Source organism: Camellia sinensis, chromosome 3 (genome assembly GCF_055761805.1).
Source record: "Camellia sinensis isolate YWXY chromosome 3, ASM5576180v1, whole genome shotgun sequence".
Classification (NCBI taxonomy): Eukaryota; Viridiplantae; Streptophyta; class Magnoliopsida; order Ericales; family Theaceae; genus Camellia; species Camellia sinensis.
The window spans coordinates 224069401-224095727 of NC_138963.1; the positions used below are offsets into that span (position 1 = coordinate 224069401).

The following is a 26327-nucleotide window of genomic DNA, read 5'->3' on the forward strand; positions in this document are numbered from 1 at the left end:
TGTCTTAATTCATATTCCTTTGTTAAAGCAACATAAATATATTTGTGATACAGAGTTTGCGCCCGTGCCGCGTGGTGATTTAACTCCCATCATCAAAACTATTGATGAATCACATTGGATTTATAAAATTTTAGAAAATTTTTTTAGTGAACATCCACTAAAACTATGGCAACATAATCTACGTTATTGTAGTTTAAAATTGAAAGACCCTAATGTTATCATTAGAGTAAGACCGATGATCTATACTAGACAAGATATAGATGAATTTGATATTCAACTCCAAGAACTTTTAGACAAAAAGTTAATTGAAGAAACTAAAAGCCCTCACTCTAGTCCAGCTTTTATGGTAAGTAACCATACTGAAATTAAAAGAGGAAAAACCCGAATGGTAGTCAACTATAAACGGCTAAATGAAAATTTAGAATTTAATGGATATTTTATTCCACGAAAAGACGTTTTGATTAACTTAACCAAATGATCAAAAATCTTTAGCAAATTTGATTGTAAAAGTGGATTTTGGAAAATTCAATTGACTGAAGAGTCAAAAAAATTGACAGCCTTCAGTACACCTAGAGGACATTACCACTGGAATGTTATGCCCTTTGGATTAAATATTGCACCACAGGTATTTCAACGGTGGATGGATACAATTTTTAAAGACCTTAAAGATTGTTGTGTAGTTTATATTGATGATATATTTATCTTCTCTAAAACCAAGGAGGAGCATAAGAAACATTTAAAATTACTTTGTGAAAAATTCCAAAAACATGGAATTATTTTGTCTCCAAAAAAGATTGAAGTAGAAAAAGAATCAATTGAATTTTTGGGAATAATTTTAGACCAGAAAGGTTTAAAATTACAAGAACATATTTTGTCCAAAGTACGAGATTTTCCTGATACTCTTGAAAATATAACACAATTACCGAGTTTATTAGGCATTTTAAATTATGGACGAAATTTTATCAAAAATCTTTCAAAAATAGAAATTCCTTGGTTAACCAAATTAAGGAAAAATGTTATTTTTGAATGGACAGCAGAAGATGTTGCTTTAATTAAACAAATTAAAGAAAATGTTAAAACTTTACCGGATGTTTATCTTCCTAAAACAGGTGATAAATTAATTTTAGAAATAGACGCCTCAGAAGCATGCTGGGGATGTGTTCTTAAAGCTATACCCAGTAATTTATGGCATGATAAAGAGATACCTTTATCAGAAAATGGGATTAGACCAAGAAAAAATTCAATACCCATAAAATTAAAAAAAGAAGAATTAATTTGCGGATATAATTCTAGAACATTTAAACCAAATGAACAGAAATATATTATTTTTGAAAAAGAATTACTTGCAATAAAATTGGCAATAAAGAGTTTTCATATTTATTTAGCTCCAGAAAATTTTATTGTACGCACTGATAATAAAACAGTAAGAGATTTCTTCATCAATAAAAAACCTATTGAACAAGGAAGAAGATTAGCCTGGTATAATAAAATTTCTGAATATACTTTTGAAGTAGAACATCTTAAAGGTACTAACAATTTTCATGCAGATTTTCTTAGCAGAAATTGTTTCAGAAAATTAAATTGCTAAACAAGTAAATTTAATTTTTGCAGAAAACCTCTAGACCAAGAGGAAACAATGGATAAGGGTAAACAACCCGCTCAAGGAGATTGGGTGACAATTGCTAAAAAAGCAATCCCCAGAGAAGAAAAAGTTTATCTTGTGTTTGCAGGTAGACAACCTGGAATTTACACAGATTGGAACGAAGCCAATCTGCAAGCTTGTGGACATTCAGGAGCGAGCTATAAAGCATATGATAGCATGACTAAAGCTAAAAAAGCTTTTTACAGTGCACCCGCTATGCCAATTTATCAAAAGAATTTTTGTCAAATGAGAACTAACCCTGTTCCAGCTAATATTCAGACATCTAGACCAGATGAATCTGAAATAAAAGATTTTTTCAATCCTGGTATATCCAGAGAAATTTATACGGAACTCAATGGAGTTTGGAAAACTTACATTGTAGACAACAAAGTGAAATTTCGAAAACACATGGGAGTTCTGGCTAACAAATTAGCTGAGCAAACAGTTAAATTAAAAGATTTGCAAAATTTTTGTTTCAATATTCTTAAACAAATGAATTGGAATGAAGATTTTAATTTTGAAAAAATAAACAATTTTCTTCAGCTATCAGACCTCATATCAGATGAGTTTTCTGATCCAGTTTTTGAACAAATAAAAAGAATTTGTCTTTTTGAAAAAGCAAGAACTTTGCTTCCAAAAGAAATTTTTATGTTAATTAAAAATTGAGTTGAAGATCATCATGATAAGATTAGACAAATCTTAGAACGATCTTATAATAAATTAAATTTGAAAGATGGAATTTCCAAAATAACCATCATGGCAAACCATGACATGTGGTTTTTTGAGGATATAGATTGGGGAATAACTAATCAAGTTATTTTTCAACTTTTAGATCCAATCCAATGGATAGATTATCCAATGATCATCAAAGCAATGCTCTCATGGATAGTAAAAGGCTTTTGATGGAGCAAATATTTTACTTTCGGGATCTCCAGCACTGTTGGTTAGCGAGAACGAGAACATTTTTTCCAACCATACCAAATTTGGTATCTTAAAGAAACTGAAGATTTTGAATTTGAAGATGAATATTTAGATGAAGATCACCGGAGAGAGCGATTGGAAAATATCCAAAAACTTTATTTGACAGAATATTGGATAGACAGTCTAATATCTGTTTCACAAGCAGCGTCCAACATCCATGGCTCAGCAAAATTGCCATTCATGGTTACAGATGGTAGAATATTATTTGTAACTCATTTTCCCATAACATATCAAAGGTCTCCTACACAAATTAATGAGGCTCTTGACATGTTAATAAATCTCAAAAAGAGAAATAATTTGGATCTTCCGTTGGAACTAGCTATAACCGCGGATGATGTAAAATATTTCCGGAATGAGCAATACAGCCAAGATCCGGATTCTCCTCCATCAGAGACTGAAGAATATCACAATCTCATTAACAGGATGGAAGCATAGTGGATCCCACTATCAAATGCAGTTGTCTCCTGATCGACTCCAACCTTATCTAGGACACGTGGAGCAACCTGCATCATTCGGAGGAAAGTGATCAGCAAAATCTTTTCAGCTGACGCTACACGACAAACCGCTCAGCCAAAGTTTATTTATAACAGTCTATCTCTTTGAAAACCGGGGAGGCTATACAATGTATGTATATAATTGTAGTATAAAGATGACAAATAATTGAAGTCTCTCATTTATGACTTTTTGTCTTTGTATTTACTAGGCCTATACCTAGGCTTGTAGACTTTGTCAAAAAGTTGTAAAGCTTTGTCAAAAGTTGTAGAAATTAGACGTAAGGTAAATATGCCATAACTTTTGGTTTTTGTTTGTATATACAATATGTATTCTATAAATTGGCATTTAAGCCAATGCATAAGGCAATGTAAATTCGCTCCATATTCTCTCCATCTTTGTGTTTCCACTTTTGTCTATAAATTTTCTATCATAATTCCATAACTCCACCATAATTCCATAATAAAAATAGTAAAAAGCTTCTTTCCATTTTAGTTTTGAAATTGGTATCAGAACTTGGTGAAGAGTTTTTGAAAGTAAGATCAAACTATGTAAGTATTTTTATCTATGTATAAATTTTTGATATATATATAAGTTTGTATGGTGTGTTTTATGTTATAAAAAAAAAATTCCGTCTAAATTTTTTGTGTATCTTTTGTATTTTATATCTTCATAATTATTTGTTTCATTTATAATTGTTGTAAAACCTATATGCTTAGTGTATGTCAAAACCCATATACTCGTTAAGATCTTTTGACTATTGGTCATAATTAAGTCTTTAAGATCATAAAGAGAGGTTTTAGGTACCAGATAATACACTAGGAGGGTCTTAGGTACAAACAACAATCTAAAATGACAATTAACTATAAAATATATATATATATATTTAGAATTGATTACTTATCCATCTGACTTGTATACATGTCTACCAAATGATTTTTTTGTTGGGGTAATATTCTTCGACCAAATGATTTGATTGGTGGCTTACATTTCTGATATGACATTTTACTTATCAAAAAAAAAAAATATATATATATATATATTATGGCATTAGTCATTGATCTGAGTTGTCGTCTTTTAGATTGCCCACTAGTGAATTTCATCTCCTGTTATGTTATAATGTTGATTGTTAACGGTGGTAATACCTGTCAAACAAATTTAGGTACTTACGTGTACTGATTGTTAGTTGATATTTGCTATTGAATATACAAGTAAAACTATAGTTAACAGCTTATTTTAATTTTAGTTTTATCTGTTGTCTTTTTTGTTCAATTTGGTCCTGGAGCACACAAACGTCTCCTAGTGCCAAGCATGACTGTAATAGGTTGATTATGTTTTACTGTTAATGGTGTTCAATTTTTTATTATTATTATTGTTATTATTATTATTATTTGTAGTTTAAGGTTACAAATCGATTATTTAGTTTTGAACTAGGAGAAGGGGACTTAATTGAATGGTTTTATTTTTAATTTTTTATTTTATTAGAATCAAGAGCACTGTTAGAGCATTTTAGCTAGTTTCGACTCAATTGTGACCCTACAGGAAGTTACATTATTTGGATTCAAGTATATTACATTGATAATCTATTTCTATCCTATTTTCATACGTTTAACATTGAAAATATGTATGAGTGGTGAGGTTGTACCAAACTTTCTACATTGTGTGTGGAAAATTCTATCCTACGGACCGAGCACCCTTTATAAATTTATTTTTTCTTTGAAGTACTTTATTAACATGTGGAACATGAGAACAATAACTTTTTTTTTTATATATAAAAAACTTTAATCTATCCCCTTATTATCATTTAACACAAAATTTTATAAATAAATTTAAAATACATTGTAATTACTCATAAATTATTTAAGAGTCAAAATAAAATACTAAAATGATTTCATAAAATTCTTATTTCAACCTTATTTTTTTAGGATAACCATAAAATTTAGAGTCTGTAAAACTCTTATTTCAACCTTACGTTTTTTAGGTAATAGTAAAATTAAAAGTGGAAGGTTTAACGATTAATGTGAGATGATTATTTGTTAAAAGATGATTTTTTTTTTTTTTTTTTTTGGGTAGAAAGAAGATGATAATATGTAGGTAGCGTTTGGCAAGTTGAATTTTAATATTTTTTTAGTTAAAATTCACAAAAAGATAAAATAAATTAAAAAAGTAACAAAATAAAATGTCACATTAAAGTCATAATCATATCATTTTTTCTCTCACAAACATTACATCTAACTTTAAAAAAATCAAATTATTTTTTCAAATACAAAAATTTTAACCTATTAAAATAACTAAAAATTGAAATAACTAATTAAAATAATAACTTTTCAAATACCCACATTATATTGGGGATTTTATTCGAATGAAAGAGTTAGACGGTGTCCACCATATCTCGTATTTCTAGTCCAGCCCAGTCTAGGGCTTATATTTGTTTGTTGTGTGTCTGAGACTCTCTCTCTCTCTCTCTCTCTGGTCTAAGGAATAATGGAGACTTCAATTAGATATGGCGGAGATTCCAGAGCTCTGAAATTCCATGCCAAAGAGAACCTCCCAATCGACTCCAACACCAACTTACAGGTACCTCCCAATCGACTCCACTCTTTTAAGTAAGCTTTTATGCCTTTGGTTTCTCTTTTTCTTTGTTTCGGTTGCATATTGTAGTACTAGTACTTGCCAAGTTTTCCACTTCATCAAGTATTCCTAATTCTTAACCTCAATTTGATTGCTACTGTTGATTTTCTCATATTATTAGTAAATGTTGTTTGAAAAAAAAACATGTGATTAATTACAGTCTGTTTGGATATGATTTTAGCGTTCACTTTGCATAATTGATGAATTGAGACTCGTTTAGGAACGTTTTCCTCAAGCAAATCTCATGTAAGAGTTTATGTATAGCTTTCGTGCATTGCATACTCTCTCTCTCTGTCCCTCACACACATTAGCTGAGAAACTTCTGTGAATTACTATTTAAGGACATAAATTGTTGAAGCATTGAGTGAGTGAGAGTATATATATGAGGGATTGGTTCTCAGATTGTTCTGAGTAAGCTGACTGAACAACCAGAACCAAGGTTTCAAAAAGCAGTTGCAGCGGTCGTAACGGTTGCGGTTCCAGGGTGTAAAGGCGTTGCCAAGGTTTCAAAAAGCAATTGCGGTTGCAGGATGTAAAAGCTGTAACTGTCTTTTTTTATTTTTTACACAATTTGAAAAAAACTTATCCGATGTGCATATATATTTTTTTTAAAATTACATTTATTGGGGTTTACAATAGATTTTGATCAATTTTTGTTAGTTTTTAAGTATGATTCAATATATTTCATGTTCTTAAATCTCTATAAAAAGAGTTTTTTACATTTTATTTCAATATATGTCATAAATTCATATTATACCTGTTATTTTTATTTATTTTTTAAGAATAATTGATTTTAAATGTCTGCAAAATTATTTTTGACCAATACTTGAACTGACTAAATAAAAAATGTTTATAGTTATCAAATGAAATGATTATAAAAATAAAAATTGAGACATAAATAAAAATTATTTTTGAGCTACTGAATATTGCAGAATGTGTATAATGTATATTTTTTAAGCCTTTTTTTTATTTTTTTATTTTTGGGAAAGGGAGTTTAAAATATTGTAAATGTGTGTAACAGTGTATAATGCCGTTATGGTATTGTTATGACCATTACATTACATCGAAACGGCCGTTATACGTGTAAATTTCTGTCACACCATAAAAGCAGATATAATGGGTAGTGCCTACCACCGCAACCGTTACGTAACATCGCTTTTTGAAACCTTGACTAGAATTGAACTGAGGGAGTCTATTCTTGATTTTTTTGGAACCAAAACTGAACTGTGGTCCCTTCAAAATCCAAAGCAAACAGGATTGAGATGGTCTAGTTTGGTTCAGTTCTCAGGTTGGTCAGTTCGTTTGTGCACCCTTACTACTTAGGCCTCGTTTGGGAAGCGACCCGTTTAGCCAAAAAGTCAAAAAATCACTAAAAAAATCAAAAAGCCAACAACTCATACCAAAAAGCCAAAGATACTCTTTTCTCTCTACTTTTTGCACATCTTTTCGTAAAAAATCAAAAAGTCATCCCAAACATACTAGTTTTTTTTAGTTCATATTTTAGCCAAATAGCCAAAAAGTTACTAAATTAGCCAGTTCCCAAACGAGGCCTTAGGATAACACTGATTCAAAGAACAACCCCCATGACCTTTTTGCCTGCCATTCATTCATTGTATGTTTTCCTTTCCAACCTTAATCAAATTTTGAATATATGGGAAGACTAAAAATAATTTCTAAAAATAATTCAATTTACCAAATTGCCCTTCTTCGCAACCCTTGCCCCCAACACCCTTCTTTTTCTTCTCACTCCCTCTGTCACTACCTCCGCTATACTCACCAGTCACCACCACCTGACATTGCCACTTGCCCCCCACCAAAAAACACCACTCTTTGCCGGACACCTCCACTTTCACCTCCACCTCCAAAAAAATCATTAAAAATGCAAAATATATATATATACCTATTATCAAAATCATATGATTCGCGACTCGATTCACGATTTAATTCGCAATTTTTGTAAAATCGATACGAATCTATGGGTGAATCTATTTTAGAAGTGAATCTCTAGTGAATTGCACAATTTACAATCGATTCACAATTCGATTCAATTTTTACGATTCATGCAATTTTTAAAATTATTGTGTCTGACAAATTTTCGATTATTTTTTCTCTATGTTTTAGTGAAAATGGCATAATATACCTTTAAATAACGTTTAATACCAAAATAACTAACATATACACATCATTTGTTGTTATTTTAGTGATCATGGAGTTTTTAACAGTATCCAATTAGATTCAGTCAGACCCAACATATTTTTAACATTCTTCTCATTTTTCTTCCCTTTAAAAAATCATAATATATCTTGTAAAGATATTTAAGATTAAAGTTGCACTATGAATTATCTATTTCTATTTTATCAAATTAAATATAATTGAATATTACATGTGTGAGGTCAGTTATACCTTTTAAAATGTTTTACGCTTTAAAATAAAATATTCGAAATAATTATTTCTTATTATTTGCTCACTGTTACTTAAAAAAATATGTATGCTTATTGTCAAAATATCAATATAGTTGTTAATTATTATTGCTTTAGAAATTGATAATTTGTCTATTTGGTTATTATTTTTATTAAGATTGGTCAATAAAAAATATCTCTAAAAAGGAAAAAGGTAATATGGTGATCTTATATAGGAACTTTTGTTAACTTCTTACCTATTAAACTACGTGATTATCATTCAAAATAACATTTTCATTAATTTAAGTCTAAATATTTCATATTCATAAGATATATTTAACATCTAAATGTGTAGATATATGTTTTGAAGTAATTTAGAAAAAGTGACCGAATATTTATGATTCACGATTCGATTCAGTTCGTGAATTGGTACGAGACCATTTCGATTCACAATACGAATCCCCAATTTAACAACTACGATATATATATATATATATAGAGAGAGAGAGAGAGAGAGAGTGAGGGATCAGATCCGGTTATCTTCAATCTATCTGATGATCGACAATTCCTTGTCTCAGTCATCGAATCTAGGCTAGAGAGGGCACGCAGTAGGTTGGGCTGGAGAGGGAAGGTTGGGAGGGCTGGGGTCATGGGTTACGAGTTGCAGGGTTGTGGGGGTGGCAGATCTAACCACGTGAAGACGATGCATGATGGAAGGGGTGGTCAGGCATGGAGAAAGTAGGTGGAGGGGAGTCACAGTGGTGGCTGATGATGGTTTCGACAGGCTGTTCAATGTCACAACGATGGTGGTGGTTGGCGGATTGGAAAAGAGGGGAGGAAGAGGGTTAGGGTTTCTTTGTGAGGGAGAGATGGCTTTTTTTGTCTCTTGAAATTTTGATCCATTAATGTGCAATAATTTTTATCTTTCCATTTATGCTGTAATTTAAATAGTATTCCTTCAATGATTTGCAATTTTTTACTCTACTTTCCATTTTGGTGCAATTTACCCTTTAATTTTCAATTATCACCTAATTGAATTTCCACTTAAATTCAATTTGGTGTTAAATATGTGAACTTCTCAAGAAGTTCCTCATCTTTTTATGTGTTTGTAAGTGGCAGGTTCATGGAGAGCTAGATACAAAAGATGGAGCTCCAAGTTATTTAAGTGCAATGATAAGGCACTTCTATCCAGATGTATGTACTCAATTTTTATTTTTATTTTTTTATGGCTAAAGCAATTAATGTGAGCAAGTTGCCACTTGAATTTTTTAGATCCTTCTTACAGCATACTGACGTATCTAATAATCATTTGTAGTTGTCAGCTAGTCTTGGTGTTGGATTGCAATATGATAGAAAGGAGAAGCTCCGGTACAGTGTGCGTGGAAAGAAGTCATTTCCTGTGACTCCTAATGGATTGTTACGGTTTAATATCAAGGGGCGGTGTGACGTTGATAAAGAATTTAAAGAGGTTTGCATTTTCCTTTTAGTTCTTAACATTTGGTCATAAGTGAGGTTATTCACAGGTGATAAAAGTTTCTCAACTTTTGTAATGCTTTTCATTGGAATGGGAGATAGCCCTTCTTCAGTTTTACAAAGTTAAAATGTTATTCTTTAGTTTTTTGAATTTATAAATGATTTTTTGGCATATCTTCACGTTGTGCGGAGTTACAAATTGCAAATTGTGAATACTGTCACTTTCGTTTGTTTCAGTCATAGGATGATGCTATATACGGAAAGACAAAATTTTGGGCTCTAATCTGTTCTGTTTACTCATGGTACTTGTACATTGTAATACTTTGACAGAGGAAATCAAGAGGAGCTGCTGAGTTTACTTGGGGCATTCTCAATTTCCAGAAAGACCAAGATATAAGGCTTAAAGTTGGGTATGAAGTCTTTGACAAGGTATATATGCTCTGATCAATATTGTTCAAAGAAATTATGCATAAAACCTTTCCTAAATTTATCAATACTGTTATTTGAAGTCTCATAGATGCGTAGCTCTTCTTGTAAATGTAATGAGAGTTTTTTCCCCCTTTTCATGTAAGTGACCTTCCACTTATACTATGGTTTTCCATGAATCACTATGTTTTTCCTCAAGTTAAATTCATCTCTTACCTGTGGTGGATTCTGGTATTTTAAACCTTTGTTCTTGCTTTTTTATTTTATTGCTTCCCACGGTGAAAATGTGATCTCCTATCTTTTGGACATTTGTAACTCAAATTTATGATGATTCTGGCTAGAAATGTTTCATCCAGTAACAGTGTGGCAGTTCAGCACTTGTGTGTGAGTCAATCTTTGCGGGCACAACCATCAAGGTCTGGATTCTGCCACCTTTGTATTGGGGGAGTTCGAAAATATTGAAAGCAATGACTTGGTAGAGGGAGAGAGAGAGAGAGAGATAAACCTCTGTGTGCACACACTCTAGATAGCCACACACACACACACACACACACACACTCTAGATAGCCTTCACCATATGAATTTTGTTTTAATTTTGAAAAGAACTGGTCTTAACAGAAGCTGAAGCTTTCCTTTCTCATTATCCGGGAGGAACTCTGGTGCAATTCATTTAAAAAGGTTTTATGGTTGATAATATTTTAGCCATGTAGGATAGAAAACTCTGAATCATTTTCCATAATCACCAAAATACTTCCCAAACAATTAGTTTCTAGTGAATCCCCTTGTGCTATGCTGCTATTTTATGCTTTCCATGGTAAAATAAATTGTTGCAGTGGTTTGTTTTAAAGGAATATGTCCAGTAAGAGTGATAATGTACCATCACTATAGTGTCTTTTGCTTATTAATCTTGAATATTTTATTCACATTCTTCTGCTTCTTTTGCATGTTTGTATTTCAGGTTCCATACCTGCAGGTCAGGGAAAATAACTGGACGCTCAATGTTGACGTTAATGGCAGATGGAATGTGAGATATGATTTGTGAGAAGGGGAGAGCTTGATATATTCATTTGAGGTGAGCTATTAATTGCAGAGAAGATGATCAAAAAAATTATATGCAGAGAAGATATCCTCTCATGCCTGTTTCCATTTCCAATAAACAAAATAACTGATATATTGTCAATGTTAGGCTTCATTTTAAACTTACATTTCTAATATTTTGTGAAGACTTAACCATTGCATGGTTGCTATGGAGGAGGTTATCTGCCACCTGTTGAGGGAGGGGTTCAATCTCTTACCAAGTATCTATGGTAGATTCCTTCATTAGTGTTGTTGTCCTCATAAGTTTTATTTGTTGGGCAGGTGGGATTGGCGTTAGATGAATGATCATAAGATCTCTCTTCGCTCTCATTTCATACACAACACACACATTGTCTTTCTTCTCTCTGGCTTGTGGTTATTGCACTTTTTTTTTTTTTCTTTTTCGTTTTCTTTTTCTTTTTTAGTTTTGTGAATGATGTTGCTCTAATGTGAAGAGGCCCTCCAAGTAGGTCTGATTGGGACATTGTTTTTCCGTCAGTACCTTGATTGTAGATTCCCTTCTCTCTCACCCTCATCTCTCTCTCTCTCTCTACACACGCGCGCACATTATACACATTCAGTGGTCCCTCTGTGCTGATGATCCTCTGACCATCACATGGCCATGAAAGAGCTGCATTCTTCTTCCTTCACTCATTCCTCTCTTAGACTTTGGCCTTTTTGGCTTTAGGCCCCCATTATTTATGTTCATTTTAGGCAGGGTGGGTCTTGCTGTCCTTTTGTGTGGGGCATGCAACCACGTGTTCAATGAAGATTGTTTATATGCGGGAAATTTGCCTCTTTTGAGTATTTTTGTTCTCTCTCTCTCTCTCTCTCAGTGGGAATGAAGTGTGCAATCTTAGTTAATCAGCTTTGTCTCCATTACCTTGCAACACCAATCTTAGTTAATCAGCTTTGTCTCCATTACCTTACAGCACCTTCCATCATTCTCCTGGAGTGGGGATGCGCAAATATAGTGAACTCTTTCCACTGGACAACTTGTTTGTTTCTCAGCTTCAACAATCACTTTCAGGCATCATTCTGTGGTTCAAAACAAGTAATGAGAATTGAAGAAACTGCAATTTTGATTATGTCACAAATGGTTAATGAGAAATTCTAAAGACAGAATTCTCTTGAAGATTGAAGGATCTTACAACTGATTGCAGGATCTTACAACTGATTGCCTTTTCAATGCCTACTTACTGTTATCAACCATTGCTTGATAGAATAAGATTACTGTGTGACACGTAGGCTCCGCTTTCTTTGTCATTGTTGGTCTGGAACATGCATCATCATTACAATTTTGATATCGGTCTGTGTGCTGTATGATCCAAAGATTTAATATGATGATACTGACAGACATGTTTTTGTGCCCATTGGAGGGACCATTTGATTGCTCGTCAGGTAACAGTAGAGAATCTTGAGATGGGAGTGGAAAAGGGTTTGTTTTCTTTATTACCTTGTTGCATATTCTGCAGTGTTCTAGTACAAGTATCCAACAGAAATTTAAAGATTTAAGCTATCAACTCTCCATTTTAGTTTTATAGCCATGCGAATGAAGTAGGAGATTGGATGGCTTAAAGAGCAAAAGTTGGTGTTTCCTTTGGTTGGGGTTCTATTTTTTCTCAAAGAAAGGGATGGCAATTTCTCTCTGCCCCAGACCGGTTTTTCTTGCCTTGATAAGGAATTGGGGTGGGAACTGGTTTTACTCTTCATGCCCCATTATACTCCCCCATTCTTAAGGTTATAAAATTAACCTAGCTACCTCACGCCACTCTCAGATGGCAGAATGAGGATCTATATATGTTTGTTAGATTCTCATGAAATCAAGTTTTAGGGACTGCGTTTCTTACAACATACATACACACATGACAATTGGCGTAGGCATTTGATGGGCTGATGGGGGGTGGGTCTCTCACTTGGCATAAATGTCACACACATGGAGAGCAGCTATATCTGAAGTGGAAATACATGACTGTTGTCCTTTGTGTTTTTATAACTTTCACCCCTTTTATGATTTCAACAGCAAATACCCACTTACTCTAAGGGCCTCATTTGGGGGTTGCTTCTTGGGGGGTTGATTTTGCTCCCAAATTCTAGTCCTCAGAATAGCCCCACAATAATTTCTCATTCTCCCATGAGGATGCTTGACAATCAACAATGCTGGGTAGCTTGAAAGTGATGTGGCCCGAATGGCTCAAATGTGCAAAGGGTTTTTTTTTTTTTTTTCTTCTGAATCCAAACTTAGAATCAAAATCATTTTTTCCCCCTTTTTCCTGCCTCCTCTCTTCTTCCTCTTCTTCCTTTCCCCTCTCTTCTTTCTCTTCTTCCTTCCTCCTCTCTTTTTTCTTCCTATGTTCTTTTCTGAATCCAAACTTAGAATCAAAATCAAAATCAAAATCAAAACTCATAATCAAAACCCAAAATTAAAACCAAATCCAAAATCAAAATCAAAATTCAAAATCAAATCTCAAAATCAAAATCAACTGTCGAAGATCTAGCTTCAGCCTCTCCGTCCATGGCGGTTGGTTGGGTTGTGGTGATTCATCAAAATCAAAACTCAGAATCAAAACCCAAAACCAAAACCAAACCCAAAATTAAAATCAAAAATCAAAATCAAAATCAAATCCCAAAATCAAAATCAACAACTAAAGATCTAGCTTTGGCCTCTTCGTCCATGGCGGTGGGTTGGGTTATGATGGTTCGAGTGGTTCGCGACCTGGTTCCTTTGTTCCCTCTCTATTTTTTTTTTACCTTCTCCTCTCTTTCTCTCGCCTCTATGTTTCTCTCTTTCTCTCAAACCAATTTCAGATAGAAAAGAAAAGGGGAAGGAAGAAGGAAAAAGGGGGGGGGGGGGGAAAGTGCCAAAAACAATGTCGTTTTGGCACTACCAGGATTCAGGGCATTCGAGGCCCCTCCAATTTCGAGCTACGAAGCATTTTTTCTTGACCATATATTGCATAAAAAAGATGACTTTGGTGAGACTAACAAAATAGGGGCACCAAACTTAAGGATGGCATAAAACACCATCCAACCACTGCTTTAATGGACTAGCTCCACCATTCTATATCACCAAAATAATTTATTAGATTTTTTTGTTTTTTATATGATTTTTTTTGTTACATGATACGTGTCACTATTTTTTTTAAAAATAATGTACAATTTAGCAAAATTTATAAACTCTTTTATTAGATTGTATATAATATTACCTTTTTTTAAATATGGTGGGTCTTAATTCTATACATGCATTAAATAAAAAAAAATTAAAAAATTAAAAAAAATTATTACTCAAGTACACATGAAAATTGAAAAAAAAAATGTAAAATAAATTTAGTAATAAATAGCATTTTTCTATTAGTAATGAACTTTTGTCTTTTATCACTAAGAAAAGTAAAACAGGTTATTTAGTGGAGCATATAATGTCATCTAATTATGGTGATGGCTCAGTAGGGGGTTATGGTAGAACAAAATTGGGATGCAAGCAAAGTCACGACTTTAATTTGATTTTCTATCAATTTGGCAATAACTTTTTAACATTTATAACGTCACCTTCCATTCCGGTGGCAAAATTGCAGTGCCTCACCCGAAATGATTTGACAGCCTTTATCGCTAATTTGTTTCAGCAAATAGACTCTAAAAAAAAAAAAGAAAGAAAAATACATTTTATTGTACATCCTCTATTTATTATTTTTATTTTTATTTTTTGGGTGAGTACTATACACCGAATTATGTCTGTCTTGTGATTTTTAGTAATGATTTAGCAATGCGATGTTATTTTTCATTATGCTATAAAGTAATTGTAAGATTATTTAATAATATTTGATTATGATTCATGATTATTTGAACAATACACAAATTATATTCAAAATTTTACTGAAAAACAATCATGATTAACTTAAATTCATTCTAATTATAGATCACAAAAATACACCTGATAAAGTCCAAACACACGTTTATATTAGACTTAAAAATTAGTTATAATTTTTTTGGATTTATAGTTTTCTTATAATGATTTTTAATTATGACTCGTAATGATTATATATGTACTTTTATTTTTGTAAATTTTGTGGTATTTAGTTATGATACAGTGAATCAGTGATGAATTGAATCAATACTTATTTTTGAAGATTCAATTATGTTATATGTATAGTTCAAAAATAAATAAATAAAAATAATTTATGATATATGTATAATATGCAGTTTCTTAAGTGGTTTGTGCAGTAGTGTAACCGTAAACGCTAACGGTACGCTTTCTTTTTGAGATGGCAAGTAAACTCCAACACTTCACTTTCACTATTTATCACCCTCTATTGCTTCAATTTTTTAGTTATACAGTAGTCAAGTGTACAGAAGCTTCTGTATAAAAAGCACCCAAGTTCATTGCAATTTTGCTCACAGATTAGTCCATTCAACTTCAAACCTTTGATTCTTCACAATTCTCTCTCTCTCTCTCTCTCTCCCCACATGACTCTTCGTTCAAGAATTCTCGGCGACGTCAATTCGTCGACGAAAGAATCGGAGAACTTGCCGGCGACCGACGACGTCGATTCAGACTTCATCGTCATCCTTGCTGCCCTGTTGTGTGCCCTAATCTGTGTCCTCGGCCTCGTCGCCGTCGCTCGCTGGGCCTGGATCCGCCGGATCTCCGCCAGAGCCACCGGCCGTTCATCTCCTCCGCCACCGGCGAACAGAGGCCTCAAGAAGAAAGTCCTCAAATCTCTTCCGAAGCTCACTTACACCGTCGACGACGCCGGTAAATTCTCCGATTGCGCCATTTGCTTGTCGGAATTCCTCGCCGGAGACGAAATCCGCGTGTTGCCGCAGTGCGGCCACGGTTTCCACGTCGCATGCATCGACACGTGGCTTGGATCTCATTCATCGTGCCCGTCGTGTCGTCAGCTTCTGGTGGCGTCCAGGTGCCAGAAGTGCGGTGGATTGCCGGAGAGCTCCTCCGCCGGAGCTGAGACAGAGGCTAGGTTGGAGCAACGGAGGCAACCAGATGATGTGCGGTTCTTGCCTTAGCTAGAGTCAAATTATTTTTTCACTTTAATGTTGGGGGCATTTAAATTTCTAGGCCTCAAGCAATTATAATTTGGCCAAACAAATTATGTGCAAATTATTTAAGAATGTTTATATATATATATATATATAAATATTACTAAATATTAGGAATAAAAATAATTTTTTGACAACTAAACCTTTTTCAAAAAAATTTAATACTATAAACAACCTATAACATTCAAATATTTAATGCTTTTCTCTAAGTCTTTTTTTTTTTTTCCACATTATAAAGGCACTTAAAAGAGTTAAGTTTGAATTTGAAGTGACCCACTGAATCAACTGAAAGTGGGGAACTTACATATTTGATATTGCTCTCCACTACTACTTCTGAATTATTTGATTTTCAAAGTGTTAATGTATATTTGTATTTGGTTCGTGCCACGAAATGAAACCATAGGCTAGTAATTTTATGACAAAATGATGACATCTATTTGTCAAATCTTTATTCTTAATTTTTTGTTTTTGTTTTTGTTTTTATTTTTGTTTATTAATTTGGGAAGTTGGTAAAAAATAACTTTTTACTAACTTCTTTTAAAAAAGTCACAAAAAAAGTCAAAAAGTCAAAAAATTAGTTTTTTATCAACTTTTCAAAACACTTACACTAACTAGGGTTCGCGTTTCAATTTTGGACGGTTCGATTTATGATTTAGACTCGCCTGTGCGGTTTGAGAAAAATTAAATTCGCAACCATCCGCATAGTGTGGGTTGCGATTTGTGCGAATAGAATTTGCGGATATACGGGCGGTTGCAGACAGTTTACGGATTGGACTTTTTTTCTTTAAAAATTTATTATTGGGCATTTCCCCCCTATTGTAAATATTTATTTTGGGTCTTTTTTCCTCATTTTCTAAAATGTTCAATATTAATAATTAATTAATTAAGACTTATAAAATTAAAAAGGCAACAAAATCAATTCCTAACACAAACAAATCATTCAAAATCCTAAACTTTTAAATAAAATCATAAATTAACATAAGAACATCTTTCAAAATGTTAAACTAAATCATCAAAATCATTCACTACCCAATAATAAAATTAAAGTAAAATCATTTAAAATCATAAACTTACCTAAAAGTAATTCTTCATTGACTTTTACATTCATCCAAAATGTAATAATAAAATAATAATAAATTGTTGTCAAACTTCATCCAATTCAAAACTATTAAACAAAATAAAAACATTTGCAAACTCGTAAAATCAATCATTAAAAAAAAAAAAAGAAGTCGTGTGGGCGGGTTCTTGCGGGTGCGGGTAAAACTCGCAACCAACCTGCAACCTGTAATAATATCATATTTCAAACTGCATCGGCTCGCACTGTATCTACGAAACCGTTCATTTGTATGCGGATCGGTTCGGATTTGACAAATTATGCGGTTTGGATAATTCTATGCCCAGCCTTAATACTAACTATCATGAATGTATTAAGATTAAGATACCGAATAAAAATTTTAAAAAAATATAATTCTAAAATTTTACGAAAGGGATGTATACATGATTGTGTATTAATGAACATGAGGTAAACTTGCACCGGGTAAAAGTAGGGTTGCAAATGAATCGAGCTATTCATGAACAAACTCGACTCGGCTCGTTAAAGGTTCAGCTCGGCTCGACTTGTTTAGTAAATGAGCCGAGCTCGAGCTCGCACGAGCTCGACTCGTTTATTTATATTTAAATTATATAATAAATATATTATTTATATATTATAAATAATTGTATAAATACATTATTTATATATTAAATAATATAAATAATATTTTTTATTTAAATAATATAAATAATATTAGAATTTTTTTTATCGAGCTAAGCCGAACGAATTGAGCCGAGCTCGAACCTATTTTTTTATCGAGCCGAAGTTGAACTTAATAAACGAGTTCGATAAGTAAACGAGCTGAACTTGAGCTTAGCAAAGTTCGGCTCGACTCGGTTCGTTTGCGACCTAGATAAAAGTGACCAAGACTTTATGACAATGGCTGATAAACTCCTAATTAAATTACTAAAAATGGCAAAAATACTAAAAATGGCAATCAATAAAATAATCTGAAAGATATCGTTAAATATATACTTCATGTCAAAGAGGAAACTCCATTTAAACAACTACTAGTTTTTTTAGTTTTTAATTCTGGCTTAACCTAACCAAGATAGTGTTAGCCCACCTTACTGGCTTTATTATAAAATAATTAATCATTTATTTCCCTTTTAATGAGAGCCATCCAAATGAAACAGGAGGTAGCCGCCCCTAAAAGAGCCACTATAAATTATAATCAACCAACAGCAGTCAATCTATATACCTTGTTGATTATTGGTTTGAATCTTTTTACTTGATGTGAATTTTGTTTTGAAAAAATTAGTCAGTTATCCCTTTTTAATTTTTAGTAATAGAATAGATTCATAATATATATTTTTTTGTAGTCTAAGATCCCTCACTCTCATATCCTTATATCACACATAAACTCTCATTCTCTCTCTCCTCTCTCTCTCTCTCTCTCTCTCTAAGAAGTAGTAATGACATCTCCAAATATGCCAACAATCCCAGCATCTTTGGAGAGATCGCTGCAAAACTATTCGGCGGCATCAGAGACGCTAGAGATGACAAGAAACATCTTCTTGTCGACATCCAGAAGATTACACACGAGCATTTGCACCCTGAATATGCCTATAAAGAGGCCGATGTTTACATTTTGTAAAAGAAATTGTAGTTGTAGTACACACATATCTAGTAAGTCTTAGAATTCGGAGTTTAAAGAATTGAAACAACAGCATACATAAAATAATAATAATAATGATTGGAGCTGTTGAGAAAAGAAATGTTTGTGTGTGCAATAATAATTTTTTTTGTCAATTTTTATGGGACAAACTGTTCTATTCATAGAGAATTTCTTGTTAGAATTAAATTTAAATGGAGAAAAAACTTTATTTGAATTTTGTGATTGTTGATTGCTTTAGTATTATTTTGTGGGTTTGTTAGTAAAGATTGCATTGTTGGCTTACATACTATACAAAGTTAGAGAAATTCTTTGTGAACAGAGCTGGAGAAATTTCAATTATCTATGAACAAAATCAGAGAAATTTCAATTTTCTCTGGTTTGAACTCAGAGAAATTCTTTGGGAAGTCCAAAATTTTTCTGGGAAGTCCAAAGAAATTTCTAAAATTTCTCTGGGATTGAAATTTCTCTAGATCGATATTAAAGGACCTTAGACATTATGAAAATATTGAATGTCCTTTATACTATAAAATCTTAATATCATGATCCTAAAAAAAAATCCCCTTTTATTTTTCATGTATTTGTTTATAATTTTTATTTTATATTTTTTTTATATATTAATTATTTGTTGTATTTAATTTTTGTTATACTTATAATTCTTTGATCTTCATCATTATAATATCATATACATTTAATTATAAATAAATAAAAAACACTATAACCAAATACAGTATACACATATATCATATATACAATTATATTTTTTGGGCACGTTTGGATGACAAATAAAAAAAAAATGGATAAGTTATGTGTAGATCTCATTTATTCCACATTTATTTGTATAATTTGATAATGAAATAGTGTACCAAAAAAAGAAACCATAAATCGTTTGACAATTATATGTTTTAGTTAAAAAGTTAAAAAATCACTCTAAGTTGTTACGTAACTCTCTCTATTTTTTTTTCATAAAAAGTTAAATAATTATTAAAATAACATATTTTAAACAAGTAATCCCATCAAGAGTTGGGATAAAATAGCATAGGATAACAAGTTTATAAAAAAAATTACATATATATATATATAATAATAATAATAATATTATTCAATTTTGTTCCTTTCCAATATGATAGGACAATACATATTATCTTTCATATTTGTAATAATTCTGACCTCAGATTAACGTTAATTCGTGCTTAGTTAAGCCTAGCAATAATTTAGGAAGGATTTGGAACTAAATTGCACGTGTGATTGCATGATTTTGTGTTTCTATCTGTTCGATGTAGAAATATCTGTTTACGTTTTAGTTTCGGTTAACGAATTGAAAGCCTTATCGGCATTCGAACCAGAAATTGACTTGATTTATGTGCTTATTAGAATTTATAGAATTTTATGGTAGGGTTAACTAAAATTCGATTCGGAGCGATTAAATTCGATTAAAATAATGTTATTTGGTTACTTTTGACCAATTAACACTTAATAGGCCATTTGGGCCCACTCACCTTCTATTATTCATTCTTTGATCACTCTTGAACTTTGAGAGGGAGAGACAAACGGCTGAGAGAGTGAGAGAAGGGGAATTGGTGTAGGGCTTGAAGATTTAATTCACAAGGAGAGGATTTGCTAGGAAAACTTGGAGACCATCACTAGTATAAGGAATTGAGGTCCCTAGGTAAGAATGTTAATATCTAGTTTTGAAATTTAGTTGATGAGATCATGAATTAATGGTGTTAGGTGGGTTAGCATGTGATTTGGACTTAAAAAGGGGATTTAAGAATGAATTCATGCATACATGCATGTTCCATAGCATTTTAGAGTTTGATTGTCAAGAATCCTTGCACGCCTGTCATAATCCAAGCTTTGTTTAGAAATTCTTCATGTTCCATGTCATAATATCATAGTTGATCATGTTTTTGGGATAAACATTTGCGTTTAGTCATGTTTTGGAAGATTTGAATTCAAGGAGTTGCATACTAGTCATGTACATGAGTTAATGTTATGTTTCATGTTGGAATTGTGCATGATTGATTTACTCTTGGGCTATGATTTCTTGAATTGAAGCTTTACACTTGTTGTTTTATGAGTTACGAAGGGTTTTTCAAAGTTTTGGCCTAGAAAAATGAGTTTTGGAGGGTTGATTGTCGAATTTGAGCTTGGGAGGTCAATCTGGATTTTCCAGAAAATTGACCCACGCTCGAGCGGGGACTTTCACGCTTGAGCGTGAAGCCTGAGTACATGCACTTCCGCTCGAGCGACGAGAATCACGCTCGAGCGTGAAATGCGTATACCCAGAAGTTTGTGTGTTTTGTAGTCCGCTCGAGCGGGGGAATCCACGCTCGAGCGAGAGTCTGTGTCACACGCTCGAGTGGGGGTCGAGCGCCCGTCGAGCGTGAATTTCTTGCATCCAGCACTTTTCATAGTTTACAGTACGCTCGAGAAGGGAATTCCACGCTCGAGCGAAGCTTCATTGTCTGCATGTCCGCTCGAGTGGGGAAAGCCACGCTCGAGCGTGGACCTTATCTTCAGCAAAATTTGACGAATAGTTTTCAATGCATTTTTGCATCCTCATTCCATTCTAGGCATTCCTAGACCATGTTTCAGACCCCATAATGAGGGTAAGAGATTAGAAGCGCACTAAGAGCCAACGAAATAAGTTTTGTACAATTAGAACGTGTGTTTCAAGAGTGTATCTGTTATCTGTTGTGTAGGTCACGTGCCACGTACCGTTTGACCAAGCTTACTCCGTCTGTCTGTCTTAAGGCCCACTGTGAGTAATAACTTTGTAAAGTTATGTTCAATTATAAGTATTTTCCGAGTAATATAAAATGATCTGTTTGCCGAGGTGATATTTTATGTATGAATGAATGGTTGTCCAATGTTTCTAAAATGTATTCGTGACATTCTTAGCCTCAAATGATAATTGTTATCTGTTCTATTACGTCCCTTTATGGGTCAACTGTACGTCTCATGAGCCAACTGTATCGTCTCCGTGCACGTGAGTCAACTGTATGCCTTTATGGCCGTCCCTTATGGGCCAATTGTTTCTGCTAGTGCTAAAGAATGTATCACGTGAACTTTAATAAGGCTTATGATTTCTGTCTGTATATGATCTAGACAAGTTATGATTTTGATACGAAACTGAATTATAAATTCTGAATATGTATGGACTCATTCATATAACCCCTTTACTCTGTTATTATTTACTGGGCTTTCGCTCACAGTTTATATTATATATGTAGGTGAGCCGGCGTGTGACCAGGGCCAGAGTTGACGGCCTTCTGTTCTGTTTTGTCAGCCAACTATTGTGCCTCCCGAGGAGGTTTCGGTCGAAGTCTAATGCTATGGCTGTTTTTGTATTCATGCTAGTCATCTGCATGTGGTTTGTAAAGACAGGTCTTGGGATGTAAATACTTTGTAAATATTGGTGCCCTCTGACTGACATGTTTATGTATATATATATAAGTTTTGAAATTTTCTGTCCCATGTACGTTATCACAGCTCATTGGACCTTGTCTATTTTATATTATTGCTTCTGCAGCCCCTTATTATTTGCTAATCTGTCCAGAGACCTTTGGTAATCTACGGATTACTGGCCGGTTACGGTGCTCAACCTACAGGGGCGAGTTTGGGTCGTGACAATATTTCTCCCTTATTATTTTTGGCCCAAAAATCCCACTATTTACCCTAAAAATAGTTATTTTGTAAAGAGATTAAGAATGAACACTTCATTCTATTTAACTTTTGTTTCAATGATCCACACATAACATTAATATTTGATTTGTTAGAACAATTTCAAGTAACAATGAAATAGTTTTACTCGGTCTCCTAATAAAATGGTTTATAATGGAATGACGATTCTATTTCAATTTTATTCTATAAGAAAATTTACATTAATACAAGTCACAAAGTTAAGGGTACAATGTAGTAACTTAAAAGAAATTAAAGGAATAAAATGATGTTGGATCATATAGAAATATCAACTTACCCTCTCATTTATGAATCTATACATTTTTAGGTCAAGTTTGGGAAGATCCAAAAAAGTCAAAAAGTCAAAAAGTTACTCAAAAAGCTAAAAAGTTAACACTATTCACCAAAAGTCAACAATTACGGCTGCACAACTCTCAATTCAAATTTTTCCCTACAAATCAATTTTTACAATTTTTTATTACACATTTTTCAATAAAAAGTCAAAAAGTTAACCCAAACATCCATATTTTCAACCTCAATTTTTTAGTCCAAAAAGACAAAAAGTACACTTTTTTAGTCTTCCCAAACTTGGCCTTAGTCTATCAATTATAAAAGTTACTCCCTCCGTCCCAAAATAATGGTCCCTTTTGGGGAATCCAACTTTTTTTGGTAGTACAATTATTGCATTTGAAAAAAGTTGATTTTCCAAAATTATCCTTTTGATAGTACATTTTTTGGGAATATCAATGCATAATTGTACTTTTTATGTTGTTTATTAATTTAAAAGAAGGGTAAAATAGGAAATTTATATTATTTTTGTACTTGATTTTTGAAGAGTGACTAATATTTTGGGACAATGAAAAATGGAATAAGGGACTAATATTTTGGGACGGAGGGAGTATCACTTTCAACTCTTCTCTAAACCACTTCCAGATGGGGTATATTTGTATGACTTTTATAGATAAGGAGTAAAATAATATTTGTTAATAGTTAAGGGGCCTTGTTATAATTAACTTTAAGTTAATGAAGGCAAATGGTAATTTGGTCTTGTTTGGCAAAGTGTTTTTTCTTTTTTTTTTCTTGCTTTTTGGGCTAAAATTTATAAAAATAAAATAAACTAAAATAGTTAAGAAGATAAAATATTATATTAAATCTATAATCATTTTACTTTTTATCTCATAAATATCATATCCAACTATAAATTTTTTTTATCTTTCTTCCTAAACACAAATATATTAACTTACTAAAATAATCAAAAATTACAATAACCTATTGAAATAGCAACCTCCAAACGAGGCATTACTCTCAACAAGTTTATGTGGAGTTGGAAATGTGCATCAGCAGCGTCGAGTGTTTTCACGAAAATAAAGAAATAATTGCGTTGATAATGATGATGATGATGAGGGGGGAGCCATTGGTAGCAAAGCTGGCGGTGCTGGCAAAGTACGCGGTGCTTCCGGGAGCCATGGTCGCTGCTCTCATCTACTCTCCTCCCCATTACGCTTCTTCTTCTTCTTCTTCTTCTTCCAACAAACATCATCTTCAATCATCCTCTTCTTCTAAGTCCATGTCCATGTAGATCTCTTCTTCGTCCCTAATCTTACGGTTCGCTTCCTTCCTTCCTTTACTTACAATTCGCCTTTATTTTAGAGCTTTTGCGTTGATCTAATTTGTTCTATTGATATGATTTCTCTTGATAATTGGTTTTTTTTCCCCTTGATCTAGGGTTTTTCTGTTCTGTAATAATCTATTTGTTTTTCATGATAATTGATCTTACGTGTTGTCATCTTATTCACTTGTTTGATTTGAGAATTGAAATTCATGAAAATTTCTATGGAAGGAATAAAGTTAGTGACGAGACGACTACCATACCAAGCCAAGCCAAGCCTTAAATCCCGTGAATAACCTAGCCTTTAAACGATTCAAAGTAGATTCATTTCATAAGGGATCCTAGAAGCTTTTTTATGTGTTGATTGTCGGCTACCCAACACATAACCCAGGCTTGGGACCGGCAAAGTTACGAGACGACTATCATATCCATTGTTAATAGCGGAGTTCATTAATTAAATATCAGTGTTATAGGAGGTGATTGTCATGTTAATTACTGTGCTAATTGCTAAATCTTAGAAGTGATGTCTAGTTGCATGGTCAATTTCATGTCACTCTTCCTGTAATTTCTATTTTTGGACTAGTAAGCAATTGGATTTGCAGATAAAGCTGAGCTGCACTGTAGTTCATCAATGACCTTCCTTCCTTACAACTTGTAGAGGCCCCAACTTGTTGAAATGTCCGGTGGCTCATGTTTGGGGTGTATGGGAGCCATGAGCCATGAAATTTCTATCTGATTAATCAAATCAGAAAGTACAAGTTGTTGTAGTATTGTTCTACTTATTTTATTGCCATCAGATCGTTCAAATAGGGATTACTCTATGAATTGCAGCTTACCTGGTGTAATGCCTCTGGGTGCAGGGACTTTTGATTGCTATCTTTGGAGCTGTGCTGGGCTCAGTTGGATGGTTCTGGTATGTAATAATCCTGATAGCTCTTCTTTCTTGCTGTTATCGGAATACAAATTACTTTCTGTTCCTTTGAAGAACTTTGAGCAGCTTTGTGTAATGCTTTCCCAACAATGCATAGTTGAATTTGATAAATGCAAGATGCTCCTTTAATTTCATCGTGGAATTTATGGATCTCAGTCAGTATGTGGAATGTGTGCTTTGAACTTTCACTAATGCGGTGTTTGGTTGGAGAATTTGGAAAGGAAAAGGAAAAAAGGTAAATGAAATGTGAATAAAATATATCTATATTTCACATAGTTTTACACACCTTTTTCCTTTCCTTTTCCAAAGCCCTTTCGCAAATCCCTCAACCAAACACAGCATAAATGTTTTTTGCAGAAGTTATGTCAAGAATTTTTTAAGAGTTTTATAGGTATTTTGCAGCTACAAAGAAATGCATATTCTGGTATATATATATAGGCATATATTTGTTTAGTGTGTTGGCAACTTGACAACACAAAACATGATGGAATGTATCCAAAACCTCTTTCGGCCCATTAGTTTTGAACCAAAGCAAGCTTGAGGTCCCCGTCCTGGTCTTGGAAGTTATTATCAACTTCAATGAGTGTGTAAGTACCTTTGGTGGTATAGATGGACTCATCCTCTTTTGGTTAACTTGCATCGACTCTTTCAGTAATTTCCAATTACCACAATTCCTCTTCTTTGCATGGCCACGTTCCAAGTAGTATGGGGGAGAGGAAGTTAGCCAGAGCAATGATCCTTCTTCATAAGGTGCTATTGGGATATGGTTTATCAACATATAATCAAGGTTTGAGGCTATGTTTAAACATCAGATATTACCAATTCCATACCCTGTCCACTCTTTCCAGGCAGTAGTCTCCATCTAGTGGGAGAAAGTTGTCAGATCCTACAAACCTATACTTTGTCCCTGCATGCTTTTGGTGAAGGAGAAGGAGAGGGAGAATCTCTCTTTCCTCCGCTATCTTGAATCTCTCACATATTAGAATAGTTGGCACGATTTTCCGACACCTTCCAGCACTTGCACTTGGTGATATATCCTGACTTCAATTCTATTGTGCTGAAGTAACGGGCTCTGCATGTGGTGGTATCTCCAATCAATGAATGTTCAAATATTGAGGTAGTGGGATTACATGGTTGGGTTAATGTGAGATGAGATTGTTCACTTAACCCCTAGTATTTTATTGACTAGTGACCCCACATAAGAAGATGATGTCACCTGAAC

General features: G+C 33.3%; 2 protein-coding genes and 1 long non-coding RNA gene across 6 annotated transcripts; all 3 read left to right on the plus strand.

Moving 5' to 3' along the window:
- The first annotated feature begins 5444 nt into the window (after window positions 1-5444).
- Window positions 5445-11367, plus strand: LOC114313824 (outer envelope pore protein 21, chloroplastic). Of its 4 annotated transcripts, none has more exons than XM_082922374.1 (6): window positions 5458-5692; window positions 9265-9339; window positions 9461-9613; window positions 9949-10047; window positions 10360-10460; window positions 11003-11367. In XM_082922374.1, exons 1-6 carry the CDS (start codon window positions 5600-5602, stop codon window positions 11070-11072), a joined length of 591 nt encoding a protein of 196 aa, XP_082778500.1. In that variant the 5' UTR covers window positions 5458-5599; the 3' UTR covers window positions 11073-11367. The 4 variants fall into 4 exon arrangements, with proteins under 4 accessions (XP_028116028.2, XP_082778500.1, XP_028116027.2 ...); XM_082922373.1 differs by having other exon boundaries at window positions 5487-5692; window positions 9259-9339; XM_028260227.2 differs by lacking the exon at window positions 10360-10460 and having other exon boundaries at window positions 5445-5692.
- A 4089-nt stretch (window positions 11368-15456) lies between these two features.
- On the plus strand, window positions 15457-16315 carry ATL8 (RING/U-box superfamily protein). The gene has a single exon (XM_028260228.2). The coding sequence runs from the start codon at window positions 15583-15585 to the stop codon at window positions 16138-16140; it is 558 nt and encodes a 185-aa protein (XP_028116029.1). The 5' UTR covers window positions 15457-15582; the 3' UTR covers window positions 16141-16315.
- A 7460-nt stretch (window positions 16316-23775) lies between these two features.
- On the plus strand, window positions 23776-25247 carry LOC114313828 (uncharacterized). The gene is made up of 2 exons (XR_003647295.2): window positions 23776-24170; window positions 25035-25247. It is a non-coding gene; the product is annotated as an uncharacterized LOC114313828 (long non-coding RNA).
- Window positions 25248-26327: the final 1080 nt, after the last annotated feature.